The sequence below is a fragment of the Tyto alba genome, unplaced genomic scaffold, assembly GCF_018691265.1.
Source record: "Tyto alba isolate M040663 unplaced genomic scaffold, T.alba_DEE_v4.0 Super-Scaffold_2, whole genome shotgun sequence".
NCBI classification, from domain to species: domain Eukaryota; kingdom Metazoa; phylum Chordata; class Aves; order Strigiformes; family Tytonidae; genus Tyto; species Tyto alba.
In genome coordinates this window covers 68,404,615-68,422,111 of record NW_024881282.1, presented here as the reverse complement: position 1 = coordinate 68,422,111, position 17,497 = coordinate 68,404,615, and the positions used below count along the sequence as shown (strand labels likewise).

Here is a 17,497-nt window from a genome sequence, read left to right as displayed (position 1 = left end):
TAGCTTCTACCTAAGTTTCCCAGAGTATTATCATTCTAACAAAACAACAGCAACAACAAACAATACCATTAAGCCAACAAAGAAGGTATATGGGAGGTGGGTGGTGGTGATACTTGTCTTGGTAAGAAACAAATATTATCTAATAGAGAAATAGCTATTGGAAATTACTGTTTAATTATAACTTTATGACAAATTTTTCATATCATTAAAAAACATAAAGGTCACTACTCATGTTAGAAAGCTGCTGTTACTAAAGCCAGGCAGATCAAGAGGCTTCTTTTCAAAAAAGTGTCCAACCAGGAGCTCAGGCCTGGAAGGACTGCCTGACTCCTAGGGTGGGAAGCTAGAAAAGGAAGAGGTGTTGGTTCAAGGGACCCAGAAGGCATCAGAAAACTAACAACTGAGATGAGCATTACAGATAATAACATTCTGTGAATAAGAACTGGAGTTACAGAGAGAGGTAGAAGGGCAAAATGGACAAGGAAGTGTGAACATGCTCCGCTGGTGGGATATTTTGCAACATTAATGAGTTTCCAGTTCTGCTTATTACCTCGCCATTCTGGTGTTTTATTTACCAGTTTCAGTGAACAGATCTGTTCCAAATCATGAGATAGTTGTGTTTAGCTGTTGGATTTGTGCTTTTCTTTCATAATTATTTTGGCTGAACTTTGCACTGAAACTCAAGATGCTACTGCAGATGGCAAGCCTCCACATCTATCTCTTCTGAGAGTTCCTAAGCAAGAATGACAGTACCTGGGATTACCAGGAAACAAGTGCATTATCTCAAGTAACATAATATAATACTCCAGCACAACTACTGAGAAAAGCATCTTGTCAAAAAGGTGGTTTCAGGAAACTGAAGTGCTGATGAACTCTAAAGCCTACTCAACCAGTAAGCTGCTACGTGAGAAGAGATTCCTGCTGCAAACTCCAGTAAACCTCAGCTGCTGACATGAGCAGAAGAGACACCATCACTCTGATCCTCCAAGGGAAGCTTTAGCATGTGGAAAAACTTTCACTGTAAAAGATGTATTTACTACCCTTTCAATAAGCAACAACAAATTTCAAAAACAATGTAAAAGAATTCCACTACCTAGAGAGATTTCCTTTATATCATGTCAGGATGTTGAAAGCTCAGAAAGTAGAGCACTGTATTGCACGGGTTATTTTCCCAACAATACCACTTTAGTTTCTTTGCCTGTAAATTACTAAAAGGTAGCAGGCACCCTACACAATGCTGTCTGCAAGATCAGGAAACCAAACAGCAGCGAAACAGCCCTAGAAGATGCACTCAGAACAGTAATGAAGCAGTAGGAGTACTCTAATTGATGCTGACATTTTATCCAAGATATTATCAATCCCAACTCCCCAGTCAGTCCTAGAACTGACCAAGGATACTCTCGGCACCCTACCTTTGTGACCTGGAAGAAGTGGAGCTATCAGAAATTATTAACACTAAGCATGAAATATCCCTTTTCTTAGGTTTTACTATGAGACCATATTACTGCTTTAAAGTGCTCATACCTTAAGATCCATGCATCTCACATAGGCAGACTAGAGCTGTAGAACTGTTATTTTGGGCAATCTAATAACATGAATCACCAAGGAGTATTTGACCTATTTGTTGCAATGTTAGGATGTAACATGATACTCTCCCAAGACTCTCCAGTTTCAAGGAGTTGCCTGTCTTGGTCAATATGAGCATCGTACCTCCCTTTATTTTGCTGTGGTCTTGCCTAAGACTCAAGATATTGTTCAAAACCAGCAAACACAAATGTTATATTCATAATGTATCAGTCTGAGTACCCTAATGTGACAAAACGGGAATAATATTTACAAAATGGGAATAGTCTAAGATTCAAGCTTCAAGCACTACTTAACTCAAAACTTTGTTGCTGTGAAGCCAGTCTAAGTGTGACCCTAGACATTAGCAGAGTGAGAGAATAGGAGAAGCAAGACTTCACAAAAATCACTTCAAGCAGATTAGAGAAATCTTTATAGAATTTGAGCATTTGAAATAATGTTTAATTTGATAATTTTAATCCTGTAGCCCAGATAAGATTCTCTAGTAAATTCTATTACATGGATTAAAATAATTAACAAAATATTTCCTTTCTACGATAGACAGTACTGAGTGTTCACTGCAGATGAAAGCTAATGTCAAGGACAGAATGATCTATTTCTTAGATAGATCCTTTTTTTCTGTCACTATCTCATCCACAAGCAAATCCATATATCTGACCAATAAATACAGAGCTTCTGGAAAATGTGTGTGTGTGTTTGTATTCCCTTTGATATCATGGAAATATTATATCCTTTGATATTTGAATTTTACTGACCCAGAAAGTAGATTATGACAGTAGAGGGCACAAGAAAACAAGGTTAAATTGTGATACTTTAACTGGTTTCTCAGCAAACTATAGTGGCATATTGATCAGATTGAAATTTATGGGTTTTAATCAAATCGATTTAGATAGAAGCATGTTATTTTTACCACTTTGAAGCATAATCAGTGCATGATCAATGAAGTATGAACTGAAGTAAACTACACAGATAGGTATGTTTAGCCAGTTAACACACTGATGTCAGAAACCTTACCTTACAAAGATAATCAGCCTCTGAAAAAGAAGGAAACAGAGAAGAACCACAGGAGATCCTACCACTAGGTTGTTTTGCACTCTAGTTTGTTTTCCATGTCTTTCCATAATATCATCCTGAAAAGCTTATACTCAAGGATATGATGTGACTCCCATTCACTTTTCAAGTTACACAAAGTAAACAGTGGCATTAAAAAGTAAACGCTACACACATCAGAAGACTAATGGCAAAAGGGATTCAGCCACAGTTAAATCCTTTTTGCAGATCTTTCTTAAATTCTGCTCAGAAAATTGTTTCTTCATGGCAGTGCAGAACTTAGCACTGTTTTCTCCTCCTCTGCAGTCTCACCGTCACCACATCTGCTTTCACCTTTGGGCATTTTTTTTTTTTTCCCTACTTCAGGTCTCTAGTCAGATCTAAATTGCTTTAACTGTACTTATGTCTGGAGCTGGCACTGGACCAAAAAACCCAAGAAACAATATAGGTACAAAATAAACCAACGTGGACTGTCTGCTTTCCTAGTGAAAAAAAAAAAAAAAAAAAATCTCTTCCTACAAATAAATACTTGAACTGTTTGAGACAGAATTTGGGACATTATGGGGGAAGTGACCGTGGCTTTGATAAGCTCCCTGAGGTAGAAATGTGTGGCTGGGTGAAAGGGAAGGGCTGGACACATAACATCTTTACAGATGTTCCTCAGATCCTTACAGATACCTTTAGAAACTGCAGAGATCTTTTTAAGTTAGGAGTATCCTTTGACTTGCTCTGTTCCATGATGATGCCATCAGAGCTCAGACAAATATAAAATCAAAACCAGTGCTACCTTCATGATGATATCTGATATCTTCTGGGCTGGAGAGTTTTCAGATTAAAAGAAAGTCTCAGATTCTGTTAGTTGTGTGAATTATGTTTTAAGTTTCTGATCAGTATTGTGTGGTGCTCCAGAACAAGACTGTAATAAGATATCTTAACTTGATCACCCAAGCTTTCCATGGACATGCTTTTTTTATTGGAACCTGAAATAATTGATTGGGAAAACACTGAATTTCCAGCTCTGTTCCCATGCTATCTGATTTATCAAAACCTTCTGTAGGTTGTTGGATTTATGAAAAAGGGCATCTTTCCTGTAGTTTATCTGTGGAAATAATAAATAAGTACTCTTCTTGTCAAGGGCTTTAGTCAATATCAGCTGCTATCAGTGGAAGTTACTGAGGTAGTAATTGATTGTATTTTCTCCAGAAGAAAGAGGATACAGTTATATAATACATAAGATAAATACATAAATAAACATGAAAACTACATTTTAACAAAATTATTTTTTTTTCTTCTCTGATTTACCCAATCTTACTGCTATTGTTTAAGTTTTCTGACCCTAGAAAAGCCATCTCTTCTCTAAAAATTCACAAACCATTATAAAGGCTATTTTTAGTTCTGGTTATCTGCAATGTGAAGTTCAGCTACACACAAGCACAGCAATTAATTGATGTTGGACAAAATATCAAAACTCTTTTGAAGTTTGAAAGAGTTATATTCTTGGCATTGTAGATCAATGTTATAAAATAGTCCTTGTTTCATAACAAGGGTCTAATCTTACCACCTTGTTAATCCTAAATCTCAGTTTGTCCCAACAACAGAGCTATTGTTTCTACAACTGCAACACAGCTTGGGCCTATACTTCATTTGGTATTGTTTTTTACCAATTAAATAACCAGTGATGTTAAAACTGAGATTAGCTTTTTGTAAAAGATGGGATCGTGTTTTATTAGAGTATACCATCTTGATGAGTGACTTTACGCTGAAGAGGATGACAGAAAACAAATAGGTGTTCCAGAAGGGGGTAGATGGTGCTGTCCAGTGTAACATTCTCCAGTTACAGCCACTCTGATTGTCCAGAACAAATTTAACATTGAATCCAGATAATTTTAAAAATTACATTAAAATTTGTTCACTGAGCACAAAGAATTCAAGACAGGTGAAACAGCTACTGAGAATCTGCTAATCTTGGAATTAATTAGAGAAGAATTATATTTCTTCCATGAATCTAAAGAAGTTAATATTGTTAATTATTATTCTAGGAACTGGCAATAAACATTCAACTAAGACTCACACGCAGTCCATGAAAACTTCAGTGATATAAGCATACTTAACATTTATGTGATGATTGCCAAGGTTTATCCTATTTCAGTGGGTGTAGGCTAAGAGTGCAGAGTGATAGTTTACATTTTTAATTATTCATTACATTGAGTTGATGTCCTGAGATTCAGGCCTGACTATCACAACTGGTATGCTTAAAACTCGATCTTAGTATTCCTATTTTGATATTCCTAGCAACTTAAAAACACAACAAATCTACTGAAGTTAATACCTACACAAGGTTTTCAGTTTAATGTGTTTTAACAGCATCCTTCATTCTGACTGACTGCTATGTGTCATATAAAGTAATTAGGGTCAAGATCAGAAATAAATTTTGTCATCAGTGGAGCAAAAAAAGGGCAATGCCATATTCTTGTAAATTTTCAGAGCATATAGATTCCAATAAAGAAGACCTTTATAATAAACCCAGTGCAACTTCATGTCCCTTTCCCATACATTCCACAACACCTCTTTTATTGCTTCTTTAATGGATCTTCTGAATAAAAAACCCACAACATGCTTCTGTCTTTATATTTCAGTGTACACTTCGTTTCACTTACACTTAGGTGCACCATGTGGAGATGTACAGAAATACAAATATTGAATTGAACTCAAAACAGTGACCCATTTTGCTCATAGCACTTGCTAAACTTTATTTATGAAGTGCCATGTCACATACGAGCTACACTTTTTGCCCATTGTTAAAACTGCACAACATGACACTGATTTCCAGAAAATAACAGGAGTTCCACTAGTGCATAATTCCAAAAAAAAAGAGGTGTTAATACAGGGACACTTACAAACAAAAATAAAAAATTATATTCTGTAAAACAATAAACAATAAAAATCAGTGCTAAAAAATGAAGCACTGTTTTCTCTATAGAGAGAGATTCCCAACACATTTACAACATTCACCTATGAAGATGAACAGTCAAGTGTCTGAGAAGCCAGTTTACATTGCACTCTTCACCTGGAATGTGATTATCATAGTTTCATAGCCACCCAATATCTGAAAAAAGGGACAGTTAAGGTAAAGCCACAGCTAACACCCAAGCACACCATAACCGTCAATCCAGAATCCTAAACTCCATCCATGCAGATTAGAATCACCCTCCAAAAAGGAAATCCCGGCTTCCCTTTTTATACTTTTGATCTTGTGAACTTTCATTGAGAGAACTGACCCCAAGGGAATTATTTATATAAGCAAAAATCATTTCTATAAATTTAGTAAAATCAGTTTTTATGTCTGGACTCCAGTGAGTGCTGGATACTCCCTGCTGATCCTTGCAGATTTTTGCTTGTAAATACCGTTCTGGATTTAGCTGTCCTCAACTGAAACTTCATTTAAACTTTAGACTATTTTGCATATCTGGAGAGTAAAACACCACTTTTCCATAGAAACACCTATTTACATTGTTTTGGTTTGAGTTTTTTTACATTTTCAACTACCATCAAGCTTGTGCAATTGTTAATATAAGCTGGAGAAATTCTCTTTATGCTCCCTGGAAAAGCCTGCTTTGCTCTGCAGGAATACTGCACCTTTATGAGTGCAGTCCAACATGTCAGAGGCTGTTATCAGCAGGCCAGATTGCAGCACTATCCCCAGGTCAGAAATAATTACAATCTTGCGGGTGGAACAAATTCACCATAGAGTAATCCCTTTCCCAAAAAAAGAAGACTGGTGGGAGAAAAAAAAAAAAAAAAAAAAAAAAAAAAAGGACAGGGAAGTGGTTGCATTTCCAGGTGTATTTAAATGTTATAAACCATTAAAAGCAGAAAAGATACCTGAAATCAGAATCTTTCCAAGTGAATACACGTTTTGCCCTGGTTTCACACTCAGGAGCATTGTCAAACAAAATCCTAGAAGCTTATTTTCATCAGGGAGAAAGCACAGAAATACCAAGGCAGGGTTCTTTTAGGTATAGAAACTCTGGTGACTTAAACCCCGGGGGGAGAGTTGGCTCTGCATTTGATCTGGTTTTCCCTACGGAGAGGCAGCAACGTGTTTGCTCCCCCCTTGCCTGGCTCACCAGGGTGAGTGGGCAAGGCCAGCCTCATCCCCCAAAGTAAGGGGGAGGAGAGGCTCTTGACTCCTGAACTGGTGGGACAAAGGCTCTGCCTGGCTCTGTCACTCTTCAGTGGGAGGAAACAAGAAAGCCAGAAATGTAGTCAAAAGTAGTAAAGGCAAGCAAGGAAGAAAATGAGCCAAGCCTTCCTTGCCCCTCACCCCATGCATTCATTGCCCGGGCACCAGAGCTTCACTGCTAATCCCCTTTCCCCCAAGGGTACCCCACTCCTCCCATTAAGCTATCAGTTATCTTCACCTAAGAGTTCTTATCCTGCTCATGTTTGTTGGCATTTGACCATTCTCCACAGCTTTGTTAGTCATGTTCCTAAAAAATGTCCCATCCTGGAGTTCCTTTGTGGTTCCCGGTCCTTTCCTGAAATCCTCCCTCCCCAGTTTGCTGGGTAAGGGGTTCTTCAGCATGTCTTTGTGCTGAGACAGAGAAACGTGCAAAAATCCAGTTCACAGGTTTTAAGCGAGTGAGAAGAAACAGGGGTGAAGCTCTGAACGTTCAGGACCCTCTGAAGTGCAGGGCTTGCTTTTCCTAAAGCTCCAAATGAAAGCCCAGAACTCCTGTGAAAAAGAAAATCCTGTATGTTTACACTGCTGTCTGACCTGCACACACACAGCGTGTATAGATCTGGCTTCAAAAATGTGGGTGGGGAACACATCAGAGATCCTTTGGAAAAATAAAAACATCAAAGAGTCTTAGGGCTGGTTTTTAGAAACCCTTCTATAAAACACAAAGTCGGTTCTGCTCATCGTGAAGCTAACAGCAAAAGTCCAAAATAAACTTCTGAAGGGCAATGCACCCTTCCCTCCTCTCGCCACCCCTAGTGAGGTCTGATCCTGCAGCTTTTGCCATCCTCTTGTAGGAGAGGGACCCGGGTTCAAGGTCTTCTCAGCCCTGCAAAGATATAACCAGCGACGCAGTGGCTAAGAGGACAGGCACATCCTGAAGGAGGGAGCAGCACTTAGAGCTGCAGCTCCACCTTTAGATGGAGACCAGCATCAGAACCACCGATGGGAAAAGCACCCGTGGCAGCCGGACAGCTTGCATCTGCACACAGCCAGCGCAGGATATCTGTGTGGCAATGGGGCACACGCTTCTGGGCAGTCCCTCAAGCAGACCCCGGTGGCAGCTGCTGGCACAGCTACCTGGGTGTCCCCGGACCAGACTTGCCCCTTGTGCACTCCAGCAGTTTTCCAGTAACGTCATTTTCCAGTCTCAGAAGATCACTCACCCAGTGTAACGTTGAGAGACACCTCTTTGGGTCTTCCAAACCCTCTTCTCTTTCTTGGCCCCCATTTCAGTGCCTTGGGATGTTTACATCACCCAGAAAACTGGTCAGCCTTGACCCAGGTGTCCCTGCTGCCCCAGAGGGTGACACTTGCCCACGCTGCCACCACTCTCTGCAGAAGCAGTCCAGAGGCTCCCGGGGGGCAGTGGGGACTTGCTGCCCTGCAGGGAGCACAGCCAGGCCAGGAGGCACCTTCCCAGCTCTGAGGGGCTGTGGAGATGCCTGTAGCATTGGCGCACCTGCCACAGGCTCCAGAGGAGGAACAAAGTCTGGAGGAGGAAGCCCAGGTGGAAGTGGAGCATATGAAGGGAGGATTTTCCCAAGGGGATGTACCCAGGTCTGGAGGAAAGAAGGGCGCTGGAGGGGTTAAGGGGCAGGACCGTGGGGATCTCAGCGAGGGGTGGTGATGCCCAGGAGGTGGGCTGGGATGCGGGCAGCCAGCAGGCAGGCCAGCACGATGCCGATGAGCTGCAGCAGTGCCAGTCCCAGGGCAGCCGTGGCAATGTAAAACATGTTGCTGCTGACAAAGGCTGACACCTTGCTGAAGCAGCCGTCGGGGTGCAGCCTGCGTGCATCGGGAGGGCTGCGCTGGCAACCCCGGCGGGCCCGGCAGCAGCTGAGGGGCACCGAGCCGTTTTGCTCCAGCCCCCAGGGCGAGGCGAGCCAGTCGCGGTAGCTCTCCATGCCGCAGCAGGACAAGGCTCGCTGCAAAACGTCCAGGGCATCCGCCATCCCCTCGTCCTCCCCGTAGGCGAGCAGGGCCTGGCGTAACCCTTCCTGGAAACCCTGCGCAACATTTTGGCGGTAGAGGAGCGCCGAGAGCCCCGCCGTCAGCCCGGCCACCAGCACGGCCGTCAGGAAGGTGCTGTAGGCGCGCAGGAGGCCCCGGTGCTCCGTGGCAGCACCGAAGCAGCCCAAGAAGCCCCAGATGATGACGGCAGCTCCAGTGGCCAGGAGGATGGCCGGGGCAGTGGGGTAGTCGTTGGCTGACAGCGCCAGGTAGCTCCCCAGAGAGACCTTGGCCCAGAGGCCGATGATGAGCATGGTCAGCCCCGCTGCCCAGAAGACGAAGCTGAAGGCCATGAGGGACAGCTTGAGCACCGTCATGGTGCCCTCGGGCTCTGGTGCCGGGTGGGCTGTGGCGGTCGTGGGGGTGGGGGTGCCGGCGGTGCCGTGGGAGGGGAGTGGGGTCCTGTCGGTGCGGCAGGTGGTGATGGGGGATGCCGTCGGTGTCCTGGGCAGTGAGGGGGGTGCCGTGGGCGGTGATGTGGGTGCCGTCGGTGCCGTGGGCAGTGATGTGGGTGCCGTCGGTGTCCTGGGCGGTGAGGGGGGTGCCGTCGGTGCCGTGGGCGGTGATGTGGGTGCCGTCGGTGCCGTGGGCGGTGAGGGGGGTGCCGTCGGTGCCGTGGGCGGTGAGGGGGGTGCCGTCGGTGTCCTGGGCAGTGAGGGGGGTGCCGTCGGTGCCGTGGGCGGTGAGGGGGGTGCCGGCCCGCGGCGCTCGGCGGGGAGGAGAGGGCGCCTTGCGGGCGGCTCTCCCGGGCGGGCCTGGGTGCGGGGGCCCGACAGCAGCCTCCCCCCCTGCCGCAGCCGGTACCAGCCGCGCCGCCCGTGCGCCCCGTCCCCTTTTTCAGAGCCCGGCGCGGGGCTGGGTTGGGCGGGGCGCGACGGGACGGGGTCCCCTCCCCTCCCGTCCCGTCCCGTCCCGTCCAGTCCCCTCCTCCCCTCCCCTCCCCTCCTCCCCTCCTCTTTTAAACGAGCGGCCGCCTCCCGTTCGCGCCCATCCGGCGGGCTGCGGTGCGCGGCGGGAGGATCACATCCATCCCTGGGTTCCTTAGCGCTCTTTGCCGAGGTTTGGGGTGTAGTAAATAGGTGAGTGCATGTGGACTGGCGGTTCCCCTCGGATGAAAAGGTTCTGCAAACTGAAAGCTCGAGATTAACTTTTACTGGGGTATGCTGCAGCCCAGGTTTACCCTGGGCAAGGGACTAGATTTTTTTTTTTCTTGTAAGCATTAGGAGTAGCACCTAAAAACCCCACAAATAATCTACAGGAAGCATAAGATCTATTAAACAAGACATTTTATTTCTTGTACTGCACCAAGCTGTGCTATTAGGACACTTTGTAGAAACAAGCATAAATCCATACCTTAATGTTAACTAACTACACGGTCAGTCAGTCAGCGTTGGTTTTCCAGGTGGCCTGACTCTGTTAAACATTCACTTGATTTAGCACATGATAACACGAGCCACAGATAAGGCATTAAATGGCAGTGTAGGAATGTCCATAGATAGGTACTGTTATACAACAAGTGGCCCAGGAAGGTCCAATATAAGATTCCACCAGCTGTACAGTCTCATTGCAAAAGATAAGCTATTCCTACAAGCCAGGTAAGAAAAAGATGATAAGAAAACTGTAAATGAGGCAGGATCTCAGGCGTAGGTAGAATTAACATCCCCAGTGATAATTAACTGCTTAGTGAGTCTTTGACCATACTAAGTGGCCAATTTCTCTTTAGCATTTCTTGACACCACCACAAGAGTTATGTAGTGCTCTTCAGTTCAAGGTTTTGTACCATCTTCATTACTGTGGATCTTTGCACTGAGTACAAAAACTACTCAAAGACATCACAAGACATAGAGTTGACTTTCATATGTCTTCAAGTGCTCAAGAAATTAATTTTGTTATATACCTACATACCAGTAGACTTCTATAAAATGTTTCAATTCCTTTTTAAAACGTGTTAATAAAATGTTTATTGTTACAGTTTCAGTAGCTGGTGAAAGATCTTTAACCTGTGCAGTTTATTAGATCACTGTGCACTTCAAACTGTCAGTCTTCTCTCCTTTTTTCTGTAATTCTTTATCTTGGGACAATACTACTCTCGTTTGAATTTCCACTGATACAACTTTGAGTGAAACTGGGTTTGTTTAGCTTGAATATGCAGTAGCCACACCAAAAAATCAGGTCAGGGTACCCTATTGTTCACATCTTTATCAACTTCCTTTGGGACTGAATTCTGAGGTTTATTTGTGTTCCAACAGTTTGGGATTTTTATTGTGGAAGTTTCAGAAAAAGATTTTGTTGGTTTCTTTCTGTTACAGAAACATGGAAGGCAAGGAGGTGCTTTAAGTATCACCTTTTAACACATCTGTTTAATATACAACCAGAAACTCATAGTTGTCAAAGTATTAATATAGCATAGTCATAATTGAAACATCATCTGTTCTTTATTAGGGGCCTTAATAATTTAATTAGCAGAAGACCGTTATCATTCCTGCATTTTACAGATTCTCTTCTTTAGCTTTTTTACTAGATCAAGCTCTTCATCAGTTTCTTGACAGATCAAGTCTGAGCTAGTTCCTTTGATTCTCGGATCTTCTCAGAAGTTTCCCTGATCTTCATGTCAAGATGATTTAGGAATGATGGTTTCCATGCTCTATAAGTACTCCCCAGCACATTGCTTTATATTACCCATTTTAGCACTAAATCATACGACTAATACCCACAGTGAAGAATAAAAGCTCATGGCAAAGACAAACTAAAGGTCTGCAGGTATGGAATTTCATCGCTAATGGCTAAAAAAGTGATGGTTTTCACAGTTTCACACCTAACTGAACATACAGTGTTGGGAGGCTCTGGAGGTGACATTCATGAAGCTGTGTGTTTTCTGAAGCAGCAAGCATCTGCTGGTCAGGCAGTTGTCAGCCACATGGGGAAAAGTCCTTGGTATCCTTGGAATGGGCCGATCACTGCTGCATTGCCATCTTCCAACCACCTGTTTTTTTCTCTTAGGATTTTGCAGTGTTTCGGTCCTTGAACTGCTAACTATAGTGCAACATCTCAGAACTACCTGCTGCTGTTTTGCCTTTCTTATCTTGCATGACTCTGTGTACTTTCTCACAATGGAGCCATTTTTTCAGAAGCATTTCAGAGCTGGTGTTGTCAGAACTAGCTCTTGGAGCAGGGACAGCTGAAACTCATAGAAGGGCTAGGCTAGCTACATTGGGCAGTCCTAATGAGGGTTTTACAGCCCCTTTTCACAGGGCAAACCTGTGAATGCTCTCGCTGGATACTGTTGTAGATTTGAAGCCACATTTGGCTTCAACACCAATAAAGAAGACCAATAATTGGTGTTTTCTGTTACCCTTGCCCGTCTTTATAGTGAAAGCAACAGGCAAAATACCTTTAGAACAGGCTTGTACAGGTATCTTGGGATGCATTATGCCAAGTAGATGTGGCCAAAATATAGGGCATATGGGCAGATCTGTTGTCAGCCAGGTTCCTCTCGCATGTGTCAGAGATGGAGGATGGTCCTAAGAGTACAGAAATCTAAAAGTATCTCTGTAAAGATGTTTTATGATCTATCAGTGCTGTTGTGAAGCATTTGGCACACAATAACTATTGGTTTCACTGGCAGTTAAGTGCTGAACTTCTTGAAAAATCATATTAAGCATTCGGTGTTAGAAGATGCCAGATGATATAAACATTTGTGCTTTTTTTAACCAGGATGAAGTGGGTATACAGGACCAAATTCTGCCCATTCTCATAAGCTGTGCCACTGGAACTGTTTGGGTAAGTAAAGAAGATAGGATTGGGCTCCTTGAGTATATGTGAAGCCATAAATGATGAAATAGCTTCAGTGTCTGAAAAATATTCATACTAGAATAACTTGATTTTTCAGACATTGTCAGGATCATAAAATATGTTACATAGATTCATAGAATCACTGAATCATAGAATGGTTTGGTTTGGAAGGGACCTCCAAATATCTTCTAGTCCAACCCCCCTGCCATGGGCAGGGACACCTCCCACTAGACCAGGTTGCTCAAAGCCCCGTCCAACCTGGCCTTGAACCCTTCCAGGGAGGGGGCAGCCACAGCTTCTCTGGGCAACCTGTGCCAGTGCCTCACCACCCTCACAGGAAAGAATTTCTTCCTCATATCTAATCTAATCTACCCTCTTTCAATTTAAAACAGTTGCCCCTCATCCTATCACTACACTCTCTGATAGAGTCCCTCCCCACCTTTCCTGTAGCCCACTTTAAGTACTGGAAGGCCGCTATAAGGTCTCCCCAGAGCCTGCTCTTCTGCAGGCTGAACAACCCCAACTCTCTCAGCCTGTCCTCATATGGGATATGCTCCAGCACCCTGATTGTCTTCATGGCCTCCTCTGGACCTGCTCGAGCAGGTCCATGTCCTTATGCTGGGCACCCTGGATCTGGACATAGTACTTCAGGTGGAATTTCACGAGAATGGAGTAGAGGGGGAGAATCCCCTCCCTCGACCTGCTGGCCACACTTCTCTTGATGCAGCCCAGGATACAGTTGGCTTTCTGGGCTGTGAGCACACATTGCTGGATCACAGTCAGTTTTTCATCCACTGACACCCCCCAAGCCCTTCTCTGCAGGGCTGCTCTCCATCCACTCCTCGCCCAGGCTGTGTTTGTGCTTGGGATTGCCCCGACCCATGTGCAGGACCTTGCACTTGGCCTTGTGGAACTTCATGAGGTTTTCAGGGGCCCACCTGTCAAGCCTGTCCAGGTCCCTCTGGATGGCATCCCTTAACTCCAGCATGTCAACCGCACCACACAGCTTGGTGTTGTCAGCAAACTTGCTGAGGGGGAGATTTCTTACATCTTAGGAAGAAAACTGTTACAGAATCTCATTAAATCATATTAGTTCATAATACTGCACGTGGTAGGTGGACTGACAATTTGATGAAATAGAAGCGATATTCTTTTACATGTCATTTTGGAAAGCAAAATGTTATGGAAATACTGTAAGATTCAGAAGTGCCTAACCCGCTAGTGAGAGCAGCAGTACCGATTATCAGAGTGGTTACAATCACGGGCAGCAAATACAGTGAGATTGACCTTGGAAAATGCAAACTAAAAGATCTTAGAGAAAACTGGTACTTAGTGGCAAGAAGAAGCCTGCCAAACAGTGCATCTGAAGGATATGTGGATGATAGCAGGTAGCTAATTAGGCAGTGCTTTGCATTACTATTTGGCAAGGAAGAGCAGTCTGCTTGAAGCCTGAATTAAGTGTGAATTTTCCTCTTTCCTTACTGTTTTGATTTAGGCATGCCATAGGTGCTACAATCCTTCCCTGGCAGAGGCATGATGATTTTAATACAGTTTTCCTTCTCCACTTTCTGTGATTTTTTTGCCTGAATTTACACTTGCAATTCTAAAGTGCCTATTTCCAACCAGTCTGTAACAGAAAGAGAAACGATGCATGGATTCTTCATGGCTTCTCAAGGAAACAGAGTCCTTTTGTGGTCCCCAGTTCATGGCTATTAAAGGCAGCTCTGGCTACAAGAACAGTGGCAGCACTGGCACAGAGAGCAAGATCAGGTAGTTAGGAGCTTTACCATAAAAATATAGGTAGCAAGAGTAGCTTCAAAAAAACAGTATTAGTTTAGTTTTCACAACTGTGCTTTCCTTAGATGCCTGAATGAGTCGTGACTCACAGAGAGCTGCCAAAGTACCTGCATTTATTTACCTTAGGAAAAAAGTAGAATTCCTGTGATGCCACCATAGTATCCTGCTGATGTTATACCAGTGTACTTCTGATGTAACTATTTATTATTGATATTTTCTTGTCTGGTGATATGCTTAAGAGCTCCTCCCATGGACAAGATGCCTACTGGGTGGGATCCTTGTAAATACAAACCAAAAAGATTTCTTATGTTAAAGTCTGATTTTGTGATGCTTTGTCATGTTGAGTGGTCTCTTACACAGTAAATTCACTTACATTTAATTCAGTAGAACTGTTAATAGGAAAAGCAGTTCTTCAGTGTGAGGAAAGTTATCAAAATCCAATTGAAAATATTTTTATGTAAAACTGAATGATACCTTTATTTTAAATTGAATCAAATTGAACAGAAGTCGTAGTTTTACACTGTCCCAGTGCTGTGCTGCATGGATGTGGTGCAAGTTCAGACTGGATGGGAAAAGAAGATGGACTTGGAGGAAGAGAGAAATCCTCTTGATCTTCCCATTAACTCTGGGAAGGGAATGTGTTAATGTTTTGTAATACAACTCACTACCAACTGCAAGCCCCTCCAGGGAAAAGTAAAAGACTATGAAATACCACCTGTTCTTGGCCCCTTCACAAACCCTTGATCCAAGAGGAAATATTGGATAAACTGCTTCTGCTCTACCAGCAAGACTTGGGGACAGAGCCTGGGCAGACTGGAGCGGCGTTCGGGTGGGATTCCCACCAGCTTGCATAGCTGAGCAGGAGACATCTTCGCCGGCAGCAAGTATGATCCTAAAGCAGAACTCAGCCAGCTGTTTCCTGGAATTTACTTCACCAACAATAGTAGCACGAGTGCTATTTGTTTCACGCTGAGTTTATTTTAGGAACTCAGGTATACAATCTCTATTATAGATCAGCTACTTTTACTATTAATAGCAACGATCAGACTTCCTTTGGGTTAATGATTTACTTCTAATGTGTTTTTTAACCTTAAAATAAAGCACAACATTTAATTTTAGCTGTAGCTTCCCCACAGCTACAGAGGATGATATGATCCATGCCTTAAGCAAATCTCTCAAGGAAAATTCAATGCACTTTCCAGTTACCCCACAGAAAATTACTATGTGCTAATCAGATATGTTTCAGCACTTGTATATCCAAATAGCATGCAGGCTAGATAGGTGGGAAAGACTGCCAAAATACCATGTCAGAGGAATTAAAAACGAAGTAGGTCTTTAGGCTTTTAATTTCAGGGAGAAATGGGAAGACAAGACAAGGTTAAACATAGGCAGACTTTACATCTGATTTTAAAAAGGTTTGAATATATTACTACTAATTCTTAATTTCTACTTGTTGTATTAGGAGCTGAGAGTATTAAGTATTTCACATATTGGCATCTATGTAATGTGTATATTGACAGCAGTTAAGAGTACTTAGCAAGTCATCATTCATATAATACTTACCTACACTTATTAATGCTGATTTTCATATATGAGGGAGTTTTCCAAGGTCTGCAGTAGCAAAAAAATATTCCACTTTTCACTTGGTATAATTTTGTATCACCTTTGATGATTTTGAAAATTAAAGACCTTGCTTCTTTAAAACCCCTTTTCTTTTCCTATCTTGAACAAATGCCATTATACAAATTGTGGACTAGCCAATCCAAAACAAAATAAATTAGGGTAAATTAGGGAATCACGTAGCATAGCACAACCACCTCTGTCTAATTTTATCACAACACTGGAGGCTTCCAGTTCACAACAGCTGATGCAGAACAGTGGTGACAGGGAGAAGACTATTCCTCCGTGGACACATATGATAGACCACAATATACCATGTAATATAATTTTGATATGTCAATGGACAGTAGACTTTTTTGTAATATTGTAAGTGTAGCTTTATAGAATGAACATCTGTCATTGCTGATTATATTAAAATTATTATGTACACAGCCTGATATATAGAGGTGATCAATATGTTGCCTATAATGTATATGTATCAACAACTATCTACCAGCAGTGCCATGCTTTCTACTGGTGGCTGACACAAGGTTAGTGAGGAGAAGGAAGATGAAGATTTGGTTACAAGCAAGCTTCATGCTTTCTGGGTCCCTGAGTCGGGAGTTGGGAAATCCCATGGGTAATTGCCACAGCTGAAGCATCTAGCAGAAAACTGAGGTCTAGTAAAAAGGTAGGTAGGTATTTCACATGCACTGGCTGATTCACACCTGCACATGTATCTTCTTTATCTCTGCCATGCTTCCAGGTTTTGACAGATAATGCTATTGCAAGTAGAGGACAAGGTGACCACACACTCTCTGTGATCTAGTTAAAGAATGCCATGGGGCACAGACTGTTATCCTGGGGTCACTGAAACCTGTGTCCTTGCTGAGGTGAATGGTTAGGGCATTTATATAATACAACAACATTAGAGCACCAGAGGATTTTCCAAGCCTTGGGGTCCAGATCTATGGACTTTTACAGCTTCCTTGAATTGCTCACATGGAGTGTGTTGTCCTCAAGCAGGCATCACTCTTACCTGCTGTAAAGGTCAGGAAAGACTTATTTAAAGGAAACAGTCTGTGTACAGACAACACACCACACTGGCATCATTGCCTTAATCAGGGCAATAATTTGTCAGCCTGCCTCTCAGATATGAAGAACCTTGTTTAGCTCTCCTGTGATGGTAAAATCTTAAACACTCTTACTATGATTTTCTTTGAAAAATGTGTGTTTCACTATTCATTAAATTATATAGCTTGTCTGTATGCGATAAAGCATTAATCAGCATGGTAGTGAACATGAGAATTATAGACAGGTTTTTTGGAGTTTCCTAAAGGAAAGACTGCTGGATAGTTTTCTTTTTTTTTTTTTCCTTTTTTTTTGAGACCATTTTCATGTACTTTTAAAATTACTGGTCTT

General features: G+C 42.8%; 1 protein-coding gene across 1 annotated transcript; it reads right to left on the bottom strand.

Annotated features, from left to right (window-relative positions):
• Positions 1–8,487: 8,487 nt before the first annotated feature.
• On the bottom strand, positions 8,488–9,204 carry LOC116965898 (tetraspanin-7-like). The gene has a single exon (XM_033011420.1). The coding sequence runs from the start codon at positions 9,202–9,204 to the stop codon at positions 8,488–8,490; it is 717 nt and encodes a 238-aa protein (XP_032867311.1).
• Between the last annotated feature and the right edge of the window lie 8,293 nt (positions 9,205–17,497).